We start from the raw sequence: 16424 nt of genomic DNA, 5'->3' as shown, positions 1-16424 counted from the left end.
TAACATACTTCATGTTGTGGTGACCCCCAACCAATTATTTCATTGACACTTCATAACTGTAAATTTGCTGTTATGAATCAATGTAAATACCTGACGTGCAACCCCTGTGAAAGAGTCGTTTGACCCCCATAGGGGTCATGATCCACAGAAAACCACTTAGCCATCTTAAGCCTCACCTACTGTGATTTCTGATACATGGTGGTGGTCAGAAACCATTATTATCAAAACTTTTCATTTTTATTAACTCATGTAAAAGGAAACTGCATAACAAATTTAGGTTTTATTTAAAGTAAATATGTATTCTTCTAATAACTAGGAAGCCAAAAGGAAAAGATGGGTATAACCTAAGAGCTAAGAGACGGTGGTGCTGGATGTTTAGCCCACTGCACACATCACAAGCAAGAGGGATAAAAGACGTACAGACTTGATCATTAAGACACGGCTTTTACTTTGAAGAGTAAAACACTTCTTGATGTGTAGGATACCTTGTTTATAAATAGCATCAAGGACTTATGGAAAGAAAGGGCTCAGAATAGACCACTAACCATTACTCATGTTCAAGTATTAACAAGCTGCCCTAACAAATAACTAGGATTTGCTTAGCTCTTTGAGGAGTGGGCTTTGGTGACAGTGTTCACCAACAGGGAATAGTAAACCAAAGATAGTAGCAATCAGAGTGGGAGCCTGAGTTCCTAGGCAGGCTCATGCCTATCCTTTTATAGCAAACTACCCTTCTCAAATGACAAGGTGACCTCTACGTTTTAAGTTTTGTTCACTGCAGAAATCAAACAGTTCCTCTAAATTGTCGCAAGTCTCCAATTTATAGCACAAAAGCTGATGTCCCTGCTCTTCAGAACTTTCTAAATAGAAAACGTGCCAGACTTACCCATGGCCTAGGGAAGAAACCTCCATTCTGTGTGAACTGTTTAAACTGGCCTCTTTAAAGCAGCTCTTCAGACCACAAACCCAATTCCTACGCCTCTACCTAATCAGGAAAACTTATTCATACTAAATAGGACATTTGCCATGAACATTAGCTAAAACCAGACATTTTTTAAAGCTGAAGATGGCACAATTAGGGTGTCGATTGACCCATACATTTAAAAGTATCATCTTCAGCAACTCAGCAATCACTGGTGACCTCTTCCCATGACACATCATAATCACCTTACCCTGGTAAAAATCCATGCTGTCCAGGCCACGCCCAAGTCCTGTACTACTTTGCCCCCACCACTGGTCTTCTGGGTTTTCATTTTCTCCTTACCTATAGCCTGGATGATGGTTCATAAGGCAGTGACCATTAGAGTCCCTCTTCTGCATTCCACTTGCTTCCTTGGACTAAGGGCATATGGATAAAGATATGTAAAGCACAACTTTATTCTCCGCAAAAACATTGCAATCACACAGGAGCCTTTAGGGTTCACAATTTTTCCAATGTGGGGGAAACTGGTGCCTGCCCATAATTCCAGCACTCTGGCAGTGGAAGCAGAAAGGCCACTTCGAAGTTATCCTTGGCTATAAAAGCAGTTTAAAGGCAGCCTGGGCTTCAAGACACCCTATCTAAAAATACTGCCCCACATATACCCCCCCCCAAATGTAGGTGAGGTATGGGCAAAAATCAAGCTTGTAGTAAATCTGTACAATCAGCAATTGTGTACTGTAAACAACAGCTTGCATGAAATGAAGCTATTTTGATTAAATTTTCACAAAAATGCCAGACCAGCACATCTCAAAAGGAAAAGTGCAAACAAATAAACTCAAGAAATATACTTCGTATTCATTTGTCACATAAGCCTGGACAAAGAAAACATTCTCCTGCAATACACAGTACATGAAAATGGAAAGTCTCAACAGCCTCACCGCCTGCTTCCGTATCAGTTGGATATATTAACAAAACTTTTTAAAATTATTTAACTTCATTTTATGTACATTGGTGTGAAGATATCAGGCCCCCTAGAATTGGAGTTACAGAATTGTGAGCTGCCATGTGGTTACTGGGAATTGAACTCAGGTCCTCTGGAAGAACAGCCAGTGCTGTTAACCACTGAGCCATCTCTTCAGCCCAACAAACTTTTAAAACTTTAAAATATGCCAGAATAGACTGATATGTTATCTGCTATATCAAATACAGTAGGGTATGTATTAGCCTACAAAATAAGCCCCACAGCTTTTCTTTCTCTTGTTTTGATGCCACAGGCTTCTGCTTTGGCATTGTTTCTTTTTGTAAATTTCAGGTCCTTTTATGTATCCTCAAATGAGACAGTTTACGTTCAAACAACTGCTTTAAGAGTTATCAGTTCTGATTTCAGCCAACTGTGTGAAAGAATTCCTCTGAATTTTCCTTTGCAATCAAGCACCCAGTACTATCACAGATGTATATTCCTCATACATTATTTATTGAAAATTTACTATATGCAAAGTATTCATCCATGGCCCGGCAGAGTGCATTTAAATACAAAGAATCAATAGTCATTCCAAATCAAGTGTAGGAACACTCTTGAGAAAGGGCACATGATGGCCAAAACATCTTGAGGTAGGAAATGTCCAACAAGTGAAATAAAGGGAGATGTCTACAGGAAAATATACTTTTAAGTAATAGTAGGCTGAGCTAACGTTACACCCATGGTGCTGACTATAAGAGTAATTATTCTGCAACCCCAAACTTTTCCCTGTCAGTACCCTCCTATATTTTCACTTGAACAAAAAAATGTTCTATGAGTTTAGCCATTATGTTACTAAATTAACAATCAATCATTTGAATTTCTTTTAAACCTCTGTTAGACTTGTCTGGCTATATATAATTTTAGTACTACAGAAAGTGAAAGAAACTTGGGAACAAGGGAGTCAATTCATCTATATGAATATGTAAATTAACAGCAATTGTGATATATGAGACAGAGCCATTTATAAGTATTGCCGATGAGGAACAGATAGGAAGAATGGTCCAATACAGAAGGATTGCCCACCGATGACTATTAAAATCTAGCACAGGACTTCCTGAGCACAGAAATGTTGCATGACCATGAAGAACAGAACTTGCGAAGTTCTCCTTTGGACAGCCACCATCTAAGAATTATGACAACGGAGCAAAGTAATGCATTCAGTCTTGATCTTGCCATACATTGATAACTATCCATCTTAAATAGCAACTAGAGGACTGATTAAAGGAAAGCCCTTAGCCAATTACCTTGCATACAATAGACACTAAATAACATGACTTGTTTTTATTTGATCCAAAGGAAAACAGACATTTCTGACAACTCTTAGCTGAAAATAGAATTCTTATACCACTAATATTTCTTTTTTTTTTTTTTTTTTTTTTGAGACAGGGTTTCTTTGTGTAGCTTTGCGCCTTTCCTGGAACTCACTTGGTAGACCAGGCTGGCCTCGAACTCACAGAGATCCGCCTGCCTCTGCCTCCCGAGTGCTGGGATTAAAGGCGTGCGCCACCACCGCCCGGCGTCACTAATATTTCTTAATTCTTTCTTACCTCAAGTATCCAGATGATCTTATGTCTAACAGTAATTTAATACTTTGAAAAATTTTAAGGTTTTTTTGTTTGTTTGTTTGTTTTTCAAGACAGGGTTCCTCTGTGTAGCCTTGGCTGTCCTGGAACTTGCTCTGTAGATCACGCTGGCCTCAAATTCAAAGATCCACCTGCTTCTGCCACCCAAGTGATGGGATTAAAGGTGTGTGCGCGCCGCCGCCGCCGCCGCCGCCGCCGCCACCACCCAGCCAAGATTTATTATCTGCGTTGAGTGTGCTCACAAGAATGCATGTAAATCACATGTACACCAGAAGAGAGCTCTGAATCCAAACTACTGTCCTGTTTAAGAGAAGTACCTCTCATAACAGAAGATTTAACAGAAGAGCCATCTCTCCAGCTCTAGCAATTTAATATTTTAAAAATGTTAAATATAAGCCAGGTGGCAGCGCAGGTCTTTAATCACAGCATTTGGGAGGCAGAGGCAAGTGGATCTCTGAGTTCAAGGCCAGCTTGGTCTACAAAGTGAATTCTAGGACTGTTGCACAAAGAAACCCTGTCTCAAAAACACAAAAACAAAAAAGTTAAATATCTACTTTATTAAACATTATTCTAATGTCTTAGTACTCATTCTTATAACCTGTCATTTCCTAACAATAAAGAATATTATAGAGCATCAATATATTATATATATTATAGTCAACATATTACACTTAGTCACATCTGATCTCCAATTACTTTTAACTAATTTTGGATGATGGGAAAAGGTAACCCAAAATATTTCCCAACCATGCAGATAAGACAATCTGTTTACTTCAAACAGAAGGAAATGGTCCTACTAATTTAGAGATGTCAAAATGAAACTGCAAATGAGATAATTTTTGAATGTAGGAGGTAGCACACAGTTATGTATGTATCCTGAAAGGAAGCAATACCCTTCTCAAAAAGCAACTCCTTTTCCTTATTGTACATTACTCAACAGAATTTCCAACTTAAGTAAAAAGCTTTAGCCTCTAAATACAGCTAAAACAGCTTGGTTGTTGGTGTGACAATTTTCACAAAATTAATCAGAGATAAAATAAATCCCAAAAAACCTGTTTTACAATGCAGCCCCACATCTTGGGGTCAGACAGCTGAAATGTTTATTTAGCACTACAGAAATCAATCAAAGTTGCCGGTAGGTAGTCATGTACAACAGAGAATTTGGTTGACAAATTATACTTACATATGTTTTCTTAGGCATAATCAGCAGCAACTGGAATAATTCATATTTATTATGGACAGTAAGGCTGAAAAACACCCAGAGTCCAATAGCTTTGTCTGGTACACGGAAGAAACAACCCTAGTGCAACAGTTTCCAGCAGGGGACTATTGATGAGGGCAATAGAAAATGGCTGATTGGTGACAAGAACAAAGTGTGACAGAGAACTATGTCTCCTAATCTTTCTTTCTAGCCGGTATCTGTACTTTCTGGGTTATTTCTCCATTCAATTATATCTACCTGTTGGTCCTTTAGGTTCCAAATACCTACATCTCAAATTCTTAGAATGCAACTTTTTTAAACCAAAGTTTTCAGTACACAATACATACTTGAAAAGTCTGAAGGAAGAAGTTTCCTTCCAAGGAAAGGTAAAGAAAACAAAGCCACTTTGCCCTGATCACTATCTAAAAACCATAAGAGGTTTCTTGTGTTATAAATACTAACATGCTTTTGTAGTAACACCTTTCTGATAAAAATATTCAAAAGATTAAACTAAATCAATAAGACTTTGCCAAGTGAAGGACTAAAAACAGGACTTACAAGTACCCCTTAAAATTCCACTTGTATTAAAAAACAAGAAAAGTACTCAGTTCCAGGACATCTGAATTTACTGGGGTTTAACTTTAGCCAACTCCTATCTTTACATTTAATCATTTTACTATAAAAACAAAGCTCAGAATATTTAAGGGTCATGAACTTCTAAGGTCAAGCTTAAGATAAATCTTCTGGTTTAAATAAAACAGATTGCACTAGTTAATGGATCTGACCTCACCTGAAAATTGCTACAAAAGTTCCAGCTGTATGTTCTTGGTAAGGTGGGGTGACAACTCTGTGTGCTTTGTATTTCTTTTCATTCAAACTCGTTTATAAGATGCAAAGGTTTTAACTATCCAATAGAAGGTACATAATTTAAAACATTCTACAGAAATAACGTTACCAGTAATGTACAATTAAAAAAAAAAACAGCCACAAAAAAGTCAAAGCTAAAAACAAGATTTTTACTATGAATCAGTGCTTCTATTACCCTTCTGAAAGAAGTGATATTTTAATGTGATGTAAAGGCAACATTGAAAGTTCATCTTTAAATTAACCACCTAATTTATCCCTAAAATTACAAAGAAATCAGTCTTGTACAGGTCAAGTTCAGTAAACTAACATGTTCTCTCAGCACAAAGCAGCACTAGAAAACAACAGGACAGATGGGAGTTGACTAGTTTTGTAGTGCCTGCTCCATCAATACAAGACATCAGACGGTATCCATCCCAGAGCACAGACACAATTCAAGACTAGGGCAAGAATGTATCACACTCTTAGCTGATAAATGTCCTTTGTCTCTGCAACTTTCTAGTTTGAATGAAATTAATTTTTCAAAGTAAATCGGGTCATGTAAGTTGGCTGTTTAAATAACATCATGATGAGGTATGAAAGTTCTGAATATCCCTTACATTCAGCAGGATTCACCAGAGATGTGCAATAGCTTGTCAGGGGCAACTCCCAGATAGTTTTTATACTTTGGGGTTACAATGAATTCTAGAAGAGTAGTCTTTTAAAGAGATTTAAAAGGGTATGCTCTGAAACAGACGTGAGCAACTTTTCCTTCAGAATTCATTTTGAACAGAACATCATCAAGAAAAGCTTTTCTCTGATAGTGTGTCCCAACATTGAGCCAAGACGGCCAACTAGCACCGAGAAGTCGCATTGAACTCATTTGCAGTTCTCTTGGCAATTAAACTTTTTTCTTGTTTTTTTCCCCTTCTAGTCCAAGCACAAATGTGGATCAGTGAACACAGTACTGGAAGCGCCATTTGCAAGTACATTACAGTCATCATTAAATAAGCAGGAGGTGGGCACTGTTTTTACTTGGGGAGGTAGGGTATTAGTAGGAGATGAAATAAAACCAGGGAACACACTGAGGTTATTAGAAAAAGTTCACTGCCCTTTTAGTCTAGAGGTCATATTGAGGAGACTGTTATGCTTTTAAAGATAAGGATGCTGCACTGCAGGATCATGTATGCAGCATGAATACATTAGAATCGAGCTGCACTTGACTAAGGAAAAAAATCCCTAAGTAACATTTAAATACGTGTTATCTGCCAGTCACAAAGAGGAAAAGCACCTAAGGTGAACTCCAATTTACCAGGACCTTGATCAGGACCACAAAGCCTGAGTATCTTTTGTAATGCAGAAACACAGCCTCTAGTCACACTGGTTTAGAAAAAGTGATGGGTTCTGTGTTCTTCTGACTCTTTAATGAATTTTAGAACATGATTTTACTAAGGACTTTTATCTTCATACCAGTGTTAAAACTCAACTACTTCCAAATCCTAAGAGACATAAACCAAAGAGAAGCAGAAGCCATACACATTAATCTGTGCTCCTCTCTTTCTGCTTTAAGGGAATCTGCCAAGCCAGTATCACATTTCAAAGTCAAAGTATTAATTCTTCAGCATTCCTGACAACTAGAAGCACATTCACTGAAGGCTGAAGGTGAGGGAGTGGATGGTTTAACTTTAATATCTGAAGAATGACTCCATTAGAGGAAAGAAAACCATCCCATCTCATAAGGATTAATGCAAATTTGGCTAAAAAAGCCACCCGGTACTCCAAAGGTTGGTTCACTGTGGAAGAACTCGAGAAGAGTACTCTGATGTACACACAAGTCTAAGTATCTCCCTTGTCCAAGCAGTTGTGTAAAATTCAAGATAAAGGTTTTAGTTTTATCTTTTAATGTCATTTTCCCCACTATACGGAATGAGGAAGAGTCCTCTTATTTTCCCCCACAAAAAAGGGAGCCACATTAATATGTGTATATATTCCCATGACTCTAATATAAGTGCGGATCTCCAAAGCTTAGGGATTTTTCCATAAGAGAGTGGGCCATTCTGGTTACCCCTGTAATAAAAGGGTATTCCACCACAGAGAGCCAGAGGTTTTCCAGATGTGTGTAAGAGAGCAGGTGCGCAAGGCAAGCAAATGAGCGCAAACAGTATTATGGAAAACATTTGAGAAATTAGCTCCATGAGGACTGTGGGCTCCACAAGAGGACTTGACTGGGTAGCCTGGTCTGACACAGGAACAAGAAAGCAGAGGATTGCTTCAAAGCTGGAACCCTTCCATAGGAGCCTCACACTGCTGGAAGATGTACTGCTGCTGGCTAAGGTCAACCTGGGGTGTAATGCTGCTGTCCTCATCTTCGGTCCCAAAGTAATGCTCAATAAGATCAAAAGCCTTCTGATAGATCTCCTGGTTTTCATGGCTCTGCAAGAACTCTATTTTATCCAGACCTAAAATGAAGAATAAAGAATCGTTCTTGAAAATCCGGGCAACTACATTTTCAAATTGACTTCTTTGAAGTAAACATTCTCCCTTACCTATCTTGTACTACAGTCATACAGAAATGATCACGATTACATCTGAACGCTAATATTATAAATCAATGTCTTAGCAACAGTTCTGTAACAGTCCCTTTATCACCTGTGCTCTATCACCACTATATTCATGTCTTTAGATGACTACGTCTATTTCTAACTCTCAGCCAGAAGCTGCGCCAATCAAAGTATCTCACCATATGCTTCTTCAATCAAAGCACAGTAAGGGTTAATGCCTGAGCCGTTCCTTTTGGCTTCTTGTTCTCCAAGCCTCAGGATGTTCTCCAAGCCGTTGAGGGCAACCTGCACAATCTTTGAGTCCATGACAGTGAGGAGATCACAGAGGGGCTTGATACAACCCAGTTCTACTAGGTACCTAAATCAACAAAAAGCACAATTTAGTCATACAAAAAACTTAACTGTTAACATTTCTATCAAGCTGTGAGGTATCATCAAGCTTGTAGAAATAAGAATAAACTGTCAACTATGGCACTTTAGGGAGGAAAGAGTTTATTTGGTTTACACATCCCAATTACAGTCCATTACTGAGGGAAACCAAGGCAGGAACTCAAGAAGAACAACTGGTCTGTTGTTCAGCAACCTTTCTTTTTTCTTTTTTGGAGTGTTTTTGTTGTTGTTTTGTTTTTTGAGCAGCTACCTTTCTTATACTACCTCCCAGGACTACAGTAGGCTGGACCCTCGCCCATCAATCATTAACCTAGAAAATGCCACCCAGGCTCGCCTACAGACCAACACAATGGAGGCCTGTTCTCACCTAGCTTAGGTCAGGCTGACAGAGAAACTAACTAGCACAATAGGAGTGGTGACACACTTTAATCTCAGAATTAGGAGGCTGAGGCAGGTCTACCTGTGAGGCCATACTGGTCTACATATGGAGTTCTAGGCCAGCCAAGGCTACACAGTGCCTCAAAATATAACAATTTTATTTCATTGATTGACTGATTGGAGGTATATGTGTCATGGTCTGCATGTTGAAGACAGACCAAGTCTGTGAGAGCTGGCTCTTTACTTGCACAAAGTAAGTGCCAAGAACTGATCATAAGGCTTGGCAGCAAATGCCTTTACCTGTTCAGCCATCTTGCCAGCTCCAACTAAAGAGTACTAAGTAAAGTACAAAACAAAACAAAAACCACCACCACAACAAAAACACAACAAATTGCATTATCTAGTAATATCCTCCTGCCCATCTTCATAATTTTTGTACTGGGAAAAGAAACAGGAATTCTTCCCACTTGTATGAGTGACTCATCAAAATAGTAATGTTTTGTTTTTCCTTCTTTCTTTTGGTTTTTTTGAGGCAAGATTTCTCTGGCTGTCCTTGAACCCTCCAACCAGGTGGCCTCAAAACTCAGAGATCTGTAAAGGCATGCACCACCACTGCCCAGCTTTTTTCCTCATTTTTCACATGGGAGGTATTCCAAGAAGCATGTTTTACATGTATATGGGTACACATAAGGGATGGGGACATATATGTGTCCAGTGAAGGTGGAGGTACAAAGCTGATGTTAGGAATATCCTTCATGATTCTTCCACATTATTCAATCAAAGCAGGTGCCTCAACGCAACACACAGAGCCTACTGATGTGGAAGTCTCACTAGCAAGCATGCCCAGGGGATGAACTCTGCCTTCTAAGGTTGAAACAGCAGCTGGACCACCAGACTTATTTAGCACTTACTTGGTGCAGAACAAGGGCTTTAACCACTAAGCCATCTTTCTCACCCCAAATAGGACATAGAGTTTTGATGAGATAATGTCATCATTATTTCTATATGTAGTCACACTTCTCAAATACAAATTGTGTGAACTAAGAATGAAACACATGGAAGGACTCTATAGCTATTATTTTCTTTTAATTACAGCAAGATTTAACATGTGATCCAGATTAAGTATAATGGATGAGATATAGACTACTGTGTCATAGTCACACCAGTTATTCATGCACTCCCCTATCATTTTATTCTCTCAAGTTGTATATGGAAAAATGAGATAACTGATGTAGCTGAAACTTGTGTTTGTGCAACTTGGTACTAGCCTTTATTTTCTTTCTACACTACTTTAAACTTAAAATACATAGATAAATCTCTAGAAATGAGAGAGAACACTTAAAATTATAACATCATGAGGCAAAGTGAAAAATCACTGCTGATGACATGAAGATTAAGAAAATCAAAATCACTGGGTGGTGGTGGCGCACACCTTTAATCCCAGCACTGGCAGAGCCAGGCGGATCTCTGCAAGTTCAAGGCCAGCCTGGTCTACAGAGCAAGATACAGGACAGGCACCAAAGCTACACAAAGAAACCCTGTCTTGAAAAACCAAAAAGAAAATCAAAATCCATTCTTGATTATTTTAAAAAAAAAAATTTCACAGCAAACCAAGGATAGAGGGAATTCGATAAAGAGCCTTAACAAGAACTATTCAGCTAACATCACACTTAAGAACAAAGATAAAGATTAAGGAAGAGGTACTTTCTAACTATACTACTATTGCACGTTACAAGTAATTCCAAACAGTATTTTTTTTAAAAGAAATAAAACATACATAGACAGGTATGGAAGCAAACTCTATTTCATTGTTTTGTGGGGTGGGGGGGGTGGGGGTGGGGGTTGACTACGACAAAAAACAAAAACGAAGCTGGCCCAAACCAGCCTGGATAGTAAGTAAAAAGAGTCTATAAAAAGCTAATACACAAATTTAATCTTTATATTACAGTAATGACCATAATATCACTATGGTAGCATTAGAAAGCAGTATAAATCTGTTGGGGTACACACTGAATCCCCAAACTCTAGAGGTAAAGAAAGGCAGCTCCTTGAGTTCTAGGCCAGCTTGATCTACAGAGCAAGTTCCAGGACAGCCAGGGCTACACAGAAAAACTGTCTTAAAAAAGTAAAGAAACAAGACAAAAAATTGAATATGAGAGGCTCCACAGACGGCTCAGCAGTTAATGATGCTGCTCTTCCAGAGGACTCAAGTACTGTTCCCAACACCCACACCAGGCAGCTCACAACTGCCTGCAACTCCAGCTCTTGGGAATACAAAGGCCTCTTCTGGCCTCCATCAACATGAGGCACACACACACACACACACACACACACACACACACACACACACACACACACACAAATAAAAATAAATCTTTTTTAAAAACTGAAAGGGAGAGAGGGAAGACAAGTTTTAAAAACTCAATGTAGCCACTGCAGAAATGGCTCCGCAGTTAAGAGCACTTGCTACTCTTATAGAGGACCTGAGTTTATTTTGTATCACCCATGTCAGGCAGCTCTAAACTCCAGTTCTCAGATCTGATTTGTCTAGCCTTCCAGGCACTTGCATTAACACACATAGCCACACTCTTACACATATGAATTAGAATATTTTTTTTAAAATAAAACTTAAAAAGAATAAATGTACTTCTGAGTCTAATTAGAACACTGAAAACAATTTCCCGGCCGGGCGGTGGTGGCGCACGCCTTTAATCCCAGCACTCGGGAGGCAGAGCCAGGTGGATCGCTGTGAGTTCGAGGCCAGCCTGGGCTACCAAGTGAGCTCCAGGAAAGGCGCAAAACTACGCAGAGAAACCCTGTCTCGAAAAACCAAAAAAAAAAAAAAAAAAAAAAAAAAACAAAAAACAATTTCCCAAAGGGTCAGACTTAATTGTTCATAGTCAAGAAGTTCAATTCTTTTTTTTTTTTTTTAAAGATTTATTTATTTATTATGTATAGTGTTCTGTCTGCACATATGCCTATAGGCCAGAAGAGGGCACCAGAGCTCATTATAGATGGTTGTGAGCCACCATGTGGTTGCTGGGAATTGAACTCAGGACCTCTGAAAGAACAGCCAGTGCTCTTAACCTCTGAGTCATCTCTCCAGCCCCAAGAAGAAGTTCAATTCTTAATGAATAAGATTATCAATCTTTTTTTTTTTTTTTAAGGTTATATATTGGGGGCAGAAGTGCTGGGGCGGGGGGAGGTTAAACTTGTTTTCCTTTAATTTGCAAGACACTTCCTGGGTAACACTTACTTGATCTGCTCAGCTGACCCTCCAGAAGTTGCATTTGTGATGGCCCAAGCAGCTTCTTTCCTTGTCCGGAACTCAGCAGTTTGCAATATACTAATGAGAGCTGGGAACATGTTAGCATCTATCACAGTCTGAAATTGAAGACAAAGTTGAAAGGACAAGGAAGTTACACTCTTTTAAAACTATTACTGACAGTCATTATAACTTGCTTTGTTTCGGTTGGTTTTTGAGACCAGGTCTCACTAATTAGCTCTGATTAGCCTGGAACTTGCTATGTAGACCAGGCTGGCCCCCAGAGTTCCATTTGTCTCTGTCTCCCAAATGCTGGGATTAAAAACATAACTTTTGAACTAACTTGACAAATGATGTTTGTTTTCCCTATTACCATTTTTTTTTAATTTTATTCATTATTATTGTGCATGTGTGAATGCATAGGCACAGCATTGATTTTCTCCTTCTACCATGGGTTCTGAGGATCAAATCCAGGTCTTTTGGTTCGCTCTGCAATGTTCTCACCTGCTGAGCCATCCCTCAAACCCTGTCATCTCCTCAAGAGGCTTATACTTAGCACCATGGATAGTACTCTTATGATATCTGTGGTCTTAAGTCTCATCAGGGCAGAAGAGATGTTTAGTGGAGAAAAGCTCTTGCCACACAAGACAGACAAAGAGTTATAATTCCTATAAGCCACTGGAAATGTCAGACATGGTGGCAAGCTCAAAATCAAAGTCACAGCATGTGCCTACTTGAATATAACACAAACAGACATACAATAAATAAATAAAGGTGAAATATATTGGATGCCCTGGGCCAGGAAATGATGCATGCCTTTAATCACAATACTCGAGAGGGAGAGTCAGACAGAGCTCTGTGCATGTGATGCTAACCTAATCTACATGGTGAGCTTCAGTTCAGCCAGGCTACACAATAAGACCCTGTCTCAAAAACCCCAGTGTTTTAATGGCATACTTTTACATTTCACTTACATATTATCACTAGCCTTTCTCATATACTTTCATGCATAAAACTGGCCCAGAAACTTAACATACGTTAGTATAATTTCCTCTATCAAAAAAAAAAAAATGAGTAATTCTGCAAAAGGGTATATTTAAAGAAAAGAGACCCCCCCCTGGTGGTATACATATTTAATCCTGGCACTCGGGAGGTAAAAAAGACAGATCTCTGTAAGTTCTAAGGACAGCCTGGTCTAAACAGTAAGTTCCAGGCCAGCTGGGGTTACAAAATGAGACCCAGTCTCAAACAACAAAAGGCCTTCAACAGTCGATGAAAAACTTATACAACCTAACACATGATTTCACTGGAAAATACAGAAGTAAAGCCAACCTGTTTAGCATACAGTCCATTCAAACATTTTGAAAACCCAGAGACTTTTTTTAGATTTTTGACAAAAACCATCAAACTTTAAAGGTAAAGAGGAAAAAAATGCATGGTCTATGCATCAAAAAACTAACATTACAAGAAAGAAAATTGGGGTTGGGGATTTAGCTCAGTGGTAGAGCGTTTGCCTAGCAAGCACAAGGCCCTGGGTTCAGTCCCCAGCTCCAAAAAGAAAGAAAAAAAAACAAAGGAAATTGAGACTGAAAGAGTGGAAGTTAATAGTTTTACAAGAACGAGGAAGACTGTATTTTAAAGTCTTAAACCAAAACAACTTCACTCATCATTAAAAGGGTAGATAAGGGGCCGGAGAGATGGCTCAGCTGTTGACTGCTCTTTCAAAGGATCTAGGTTCTCTTCCCAGCACCCACAGATGGCTCACAACTGCCTTTAACTCCACTTCAGGAGATCCAAGGGCACCACATGCACAGGACATACATACAGTTAAACAGACACACACACATAAATAAAATCTGTTGAAAATGTAGCTCACATACAGGGATAAAAAAGCAGGTACTATGGCATTACCTGGATCTGTGCCCTATTTCCAGCTGTAATATTAGATATTGTCCAACATGCTTCCTTTTTGATAGATTCCTTTGGGCTACTCAGCAAATGTAATAAACTCTGAAGAGCTGAGCAATTCAAAATTACCTGAAAGGGGGGGAAAAAGGGTTTTAAGTTTTATTTATGGCATAGTTCCAAATATCATTTTGTTTTGGATTATTGTTGGTTTTTGTTTGTTAAGGCAAGGTCTTATGTAGCACAGGCTGGCCTCAATGCATACTAGATGATGAGCTTGAAATCCTGGATCTTCCTATGTCCACCTCCCAAGGGTTATAAGTAAATCTTTAATGCAACAAACATTATTTTTGTCTCGTAAAACAAACACAGAAAAACCCTGTCTCAAAAAACAAAACAAACAAAAAGTTAAAATAAACTTATTTTACTACAAATGTAGGAGGACAAAAGAACTCTAGAATTAAAAAAATAACTTTATATACACCATGTTTTTAAATTGTATTTATTCATGGGAAGCACATATGTGTGTGGGCTTGAGCATGCTACAGTACACATGGAGGTTAGAGAAAAAATTTGCAGGAGCTGGTTCTCTCCTTCCATCATGTGTCCTAGGAATCAGACTCAGGCCATCAGGCTTTGGGGCAAGTGCCATTACCATTTGAGCCAAAGTACTAGTTCATTAAAACATATTTAGTGCTAGTCTGAAATACATTAAAGAATATGAATCTGAGCCGGGCGGTGGTGGCGCACGCCTTTAATCCCAGCACTCGGGAGGCAGAGCCAGGAGGATCTCTGTGAGTTCGAGGCCAGCCTGGGCTACCAAGTGAGTTCCAGGAAAGGCACAAAGCTACACAGAGAAACCCCTTCTCAAAAAACAAAACAAAACAACAACAAAAAGCACATGAAATAAAAATAAATTTTTAAAAAATACACAAAACAGATGTATAAAAAACTAGAAGAGTTCATCTTAATTGTGTAAGTTAAAAAGAAAAAAATAAATAGAAAATTCATCACAAGTAATGAAATAAATGAAAACTAAATCAAAACCATGTATTGCCTATTAAATGTAGCAACAAACAAAACTTATAGCTGAAAAAGTGTCTTTCATTTAAAAAAAGAAAAGAAGGGCAGAGATATACTTCCCACAGTTCTGGAGGCTGGAAAGTCCACAGCCAAAGTATAAGGGACCTTCTTACTACATCCTCCCGTGGCAGAAGGCTGAAGAACTAGTGGGGACAAACATTCTGTCCTTACATGACAGAAAAGCAGAAGAGTGCATGAACTTTCTAAGAACAATTTTGTCACAAATATTAAGTTTTTATCTTATAAACTTTTACTATAAAAAACTGAAAATAAAATAAACATCATATACCAAAATTAACCTGATCTAATTCTATACATCTTAGTGTATAGAATTAGAACAGCCATTCTGAAGCTGTGAAGCTTTGTGGTGGATTTTATACTTTCTCTATTGGTTATATTATTTGCTCATCCACCACCAAAAACCCATGTCAAAATTAGAACTCGATAAACAAACAATTAGCTTTATAGCCTCTTTCATAATTGGTATTTGAAAAGCTAGATAACCCAGAAAAGGAATTTCTAAATGTATATCATTAACCAAAATTAAACGCTGAAGATATAAATAACAGACCCATTATGAGCAATCGGAATGAAAGTGTTACTAAAAGCATCTCTTCAAAGAAAAACCCAGGACCAGAAAAATTCCTAGCTGATTGCTTTCAAACCTTGAAGGAAGGTCTCACACCAGTTCTTTACGTGTTCCATAAAACAAAAAAGAACACTACCAAATTCATTCTATGAAGCCAGTATTATCCGGACATCAAAATCCAGGTAAAGACAGTACCAAAAACAAACACAGAACAAAAACAAAAACCCTATAGACCAATTTCCCTGATGAACACTGAGGAAAAATTCTTAATTAAAATACTTGCAAACCAAATTTAAGAACACATTAATAAGATTATATATTATGACCAAGTGGGCTTTATCCCAGAAAGGCAAGGTTGATTAACATATATAAATCAATAAATGTAATATACCATGCAAGTGAACTCAATGACAGAAACCACATAATTATTTCAACTGACTTTGAAAAAGCAATTGGCAAAGTTCAACATCCCTACATGATAAAAGTTCTTAAGATTTTAGTAACAGATGGCATATACACCTCAAAATAATAAAGGCTATATACAATAAACCTATAGCCAACATTATATTAAATGGAGAGAGAGCATTTCCTCAAAAATGAAGAATGAGCCCAGCAGTGGTGGTGCATGCCTTTAATCCCAGCATTCAGGAGGCAGAGCCAGGCGGATCTCGGTGAGTTTGAGG

General features: G+C 38.4%; 1 protein-coding gene and 1 non-coding gene across 3 annotated transcripts in view; one reads left to right on the top strand and one right to left on the bottom strand.

The window, feature by feature from the left end:
* Positions 1–4581: 4581 nt before the first annotated feature.
* Kpna1 (karyopherin subunit alpha 1) overlaps positions 4582–16424 on the bottom strand; it is a 75727-nt gene continuing 63884 nt past the window's right edge. For both annotated transcript variants that reach the window (XM_042259262.2, XM_076548811.1), the window contains 4 exons: positions 14076–14201; positions 12156–12283; positions 8311–8489; positions 4582–8029 (listed from right to left, as the gene is read on the bottom strand). In XM_042259262.2, the coding sequence (XP_042115196.1) occupies positions 7842–8029; positions 8311–8489; positions 12156–12283; positions 14076–14201 (621 nt within the window). In that variant the 3' untranslated portion in view covers positions 4582–7841. The remainder of the gene's footprint in view (positions 8030–8310; positions 8490–12155; positions 12284–14075; positions 14202–16424) is intronic.
* Trnaa-agc (transfer RNA alanine (anticodon AGC)) lies at positions 13647–13719 on the top strand. Its single transcript has one exon. It is a non-coding gene; the product is annotated as a tRNA-Ala (tRNA).

This window comes from Peromyscus maniculatus, chromosome 12, assembly GCF_049852395.1.
Source record: "Peromyscus maniculatus bairdii isolate BWxNUB_F1_BW_parent chromosome 12, HU_Pman_BW_mat_3.1, whole genome shotgun sequence".
Lineage (NCBI taxonomy): Eukaryota > Metazoa > Chordata > Mammalia > Rodentia > Cricetidae > Peromyscus > Peromyscus maniculatus.
The sequence above is the reverse complement of the archived record's forward strand: the minus strand, read 5'-3'. Positions and strand labels throughout refer to the sequence as shown.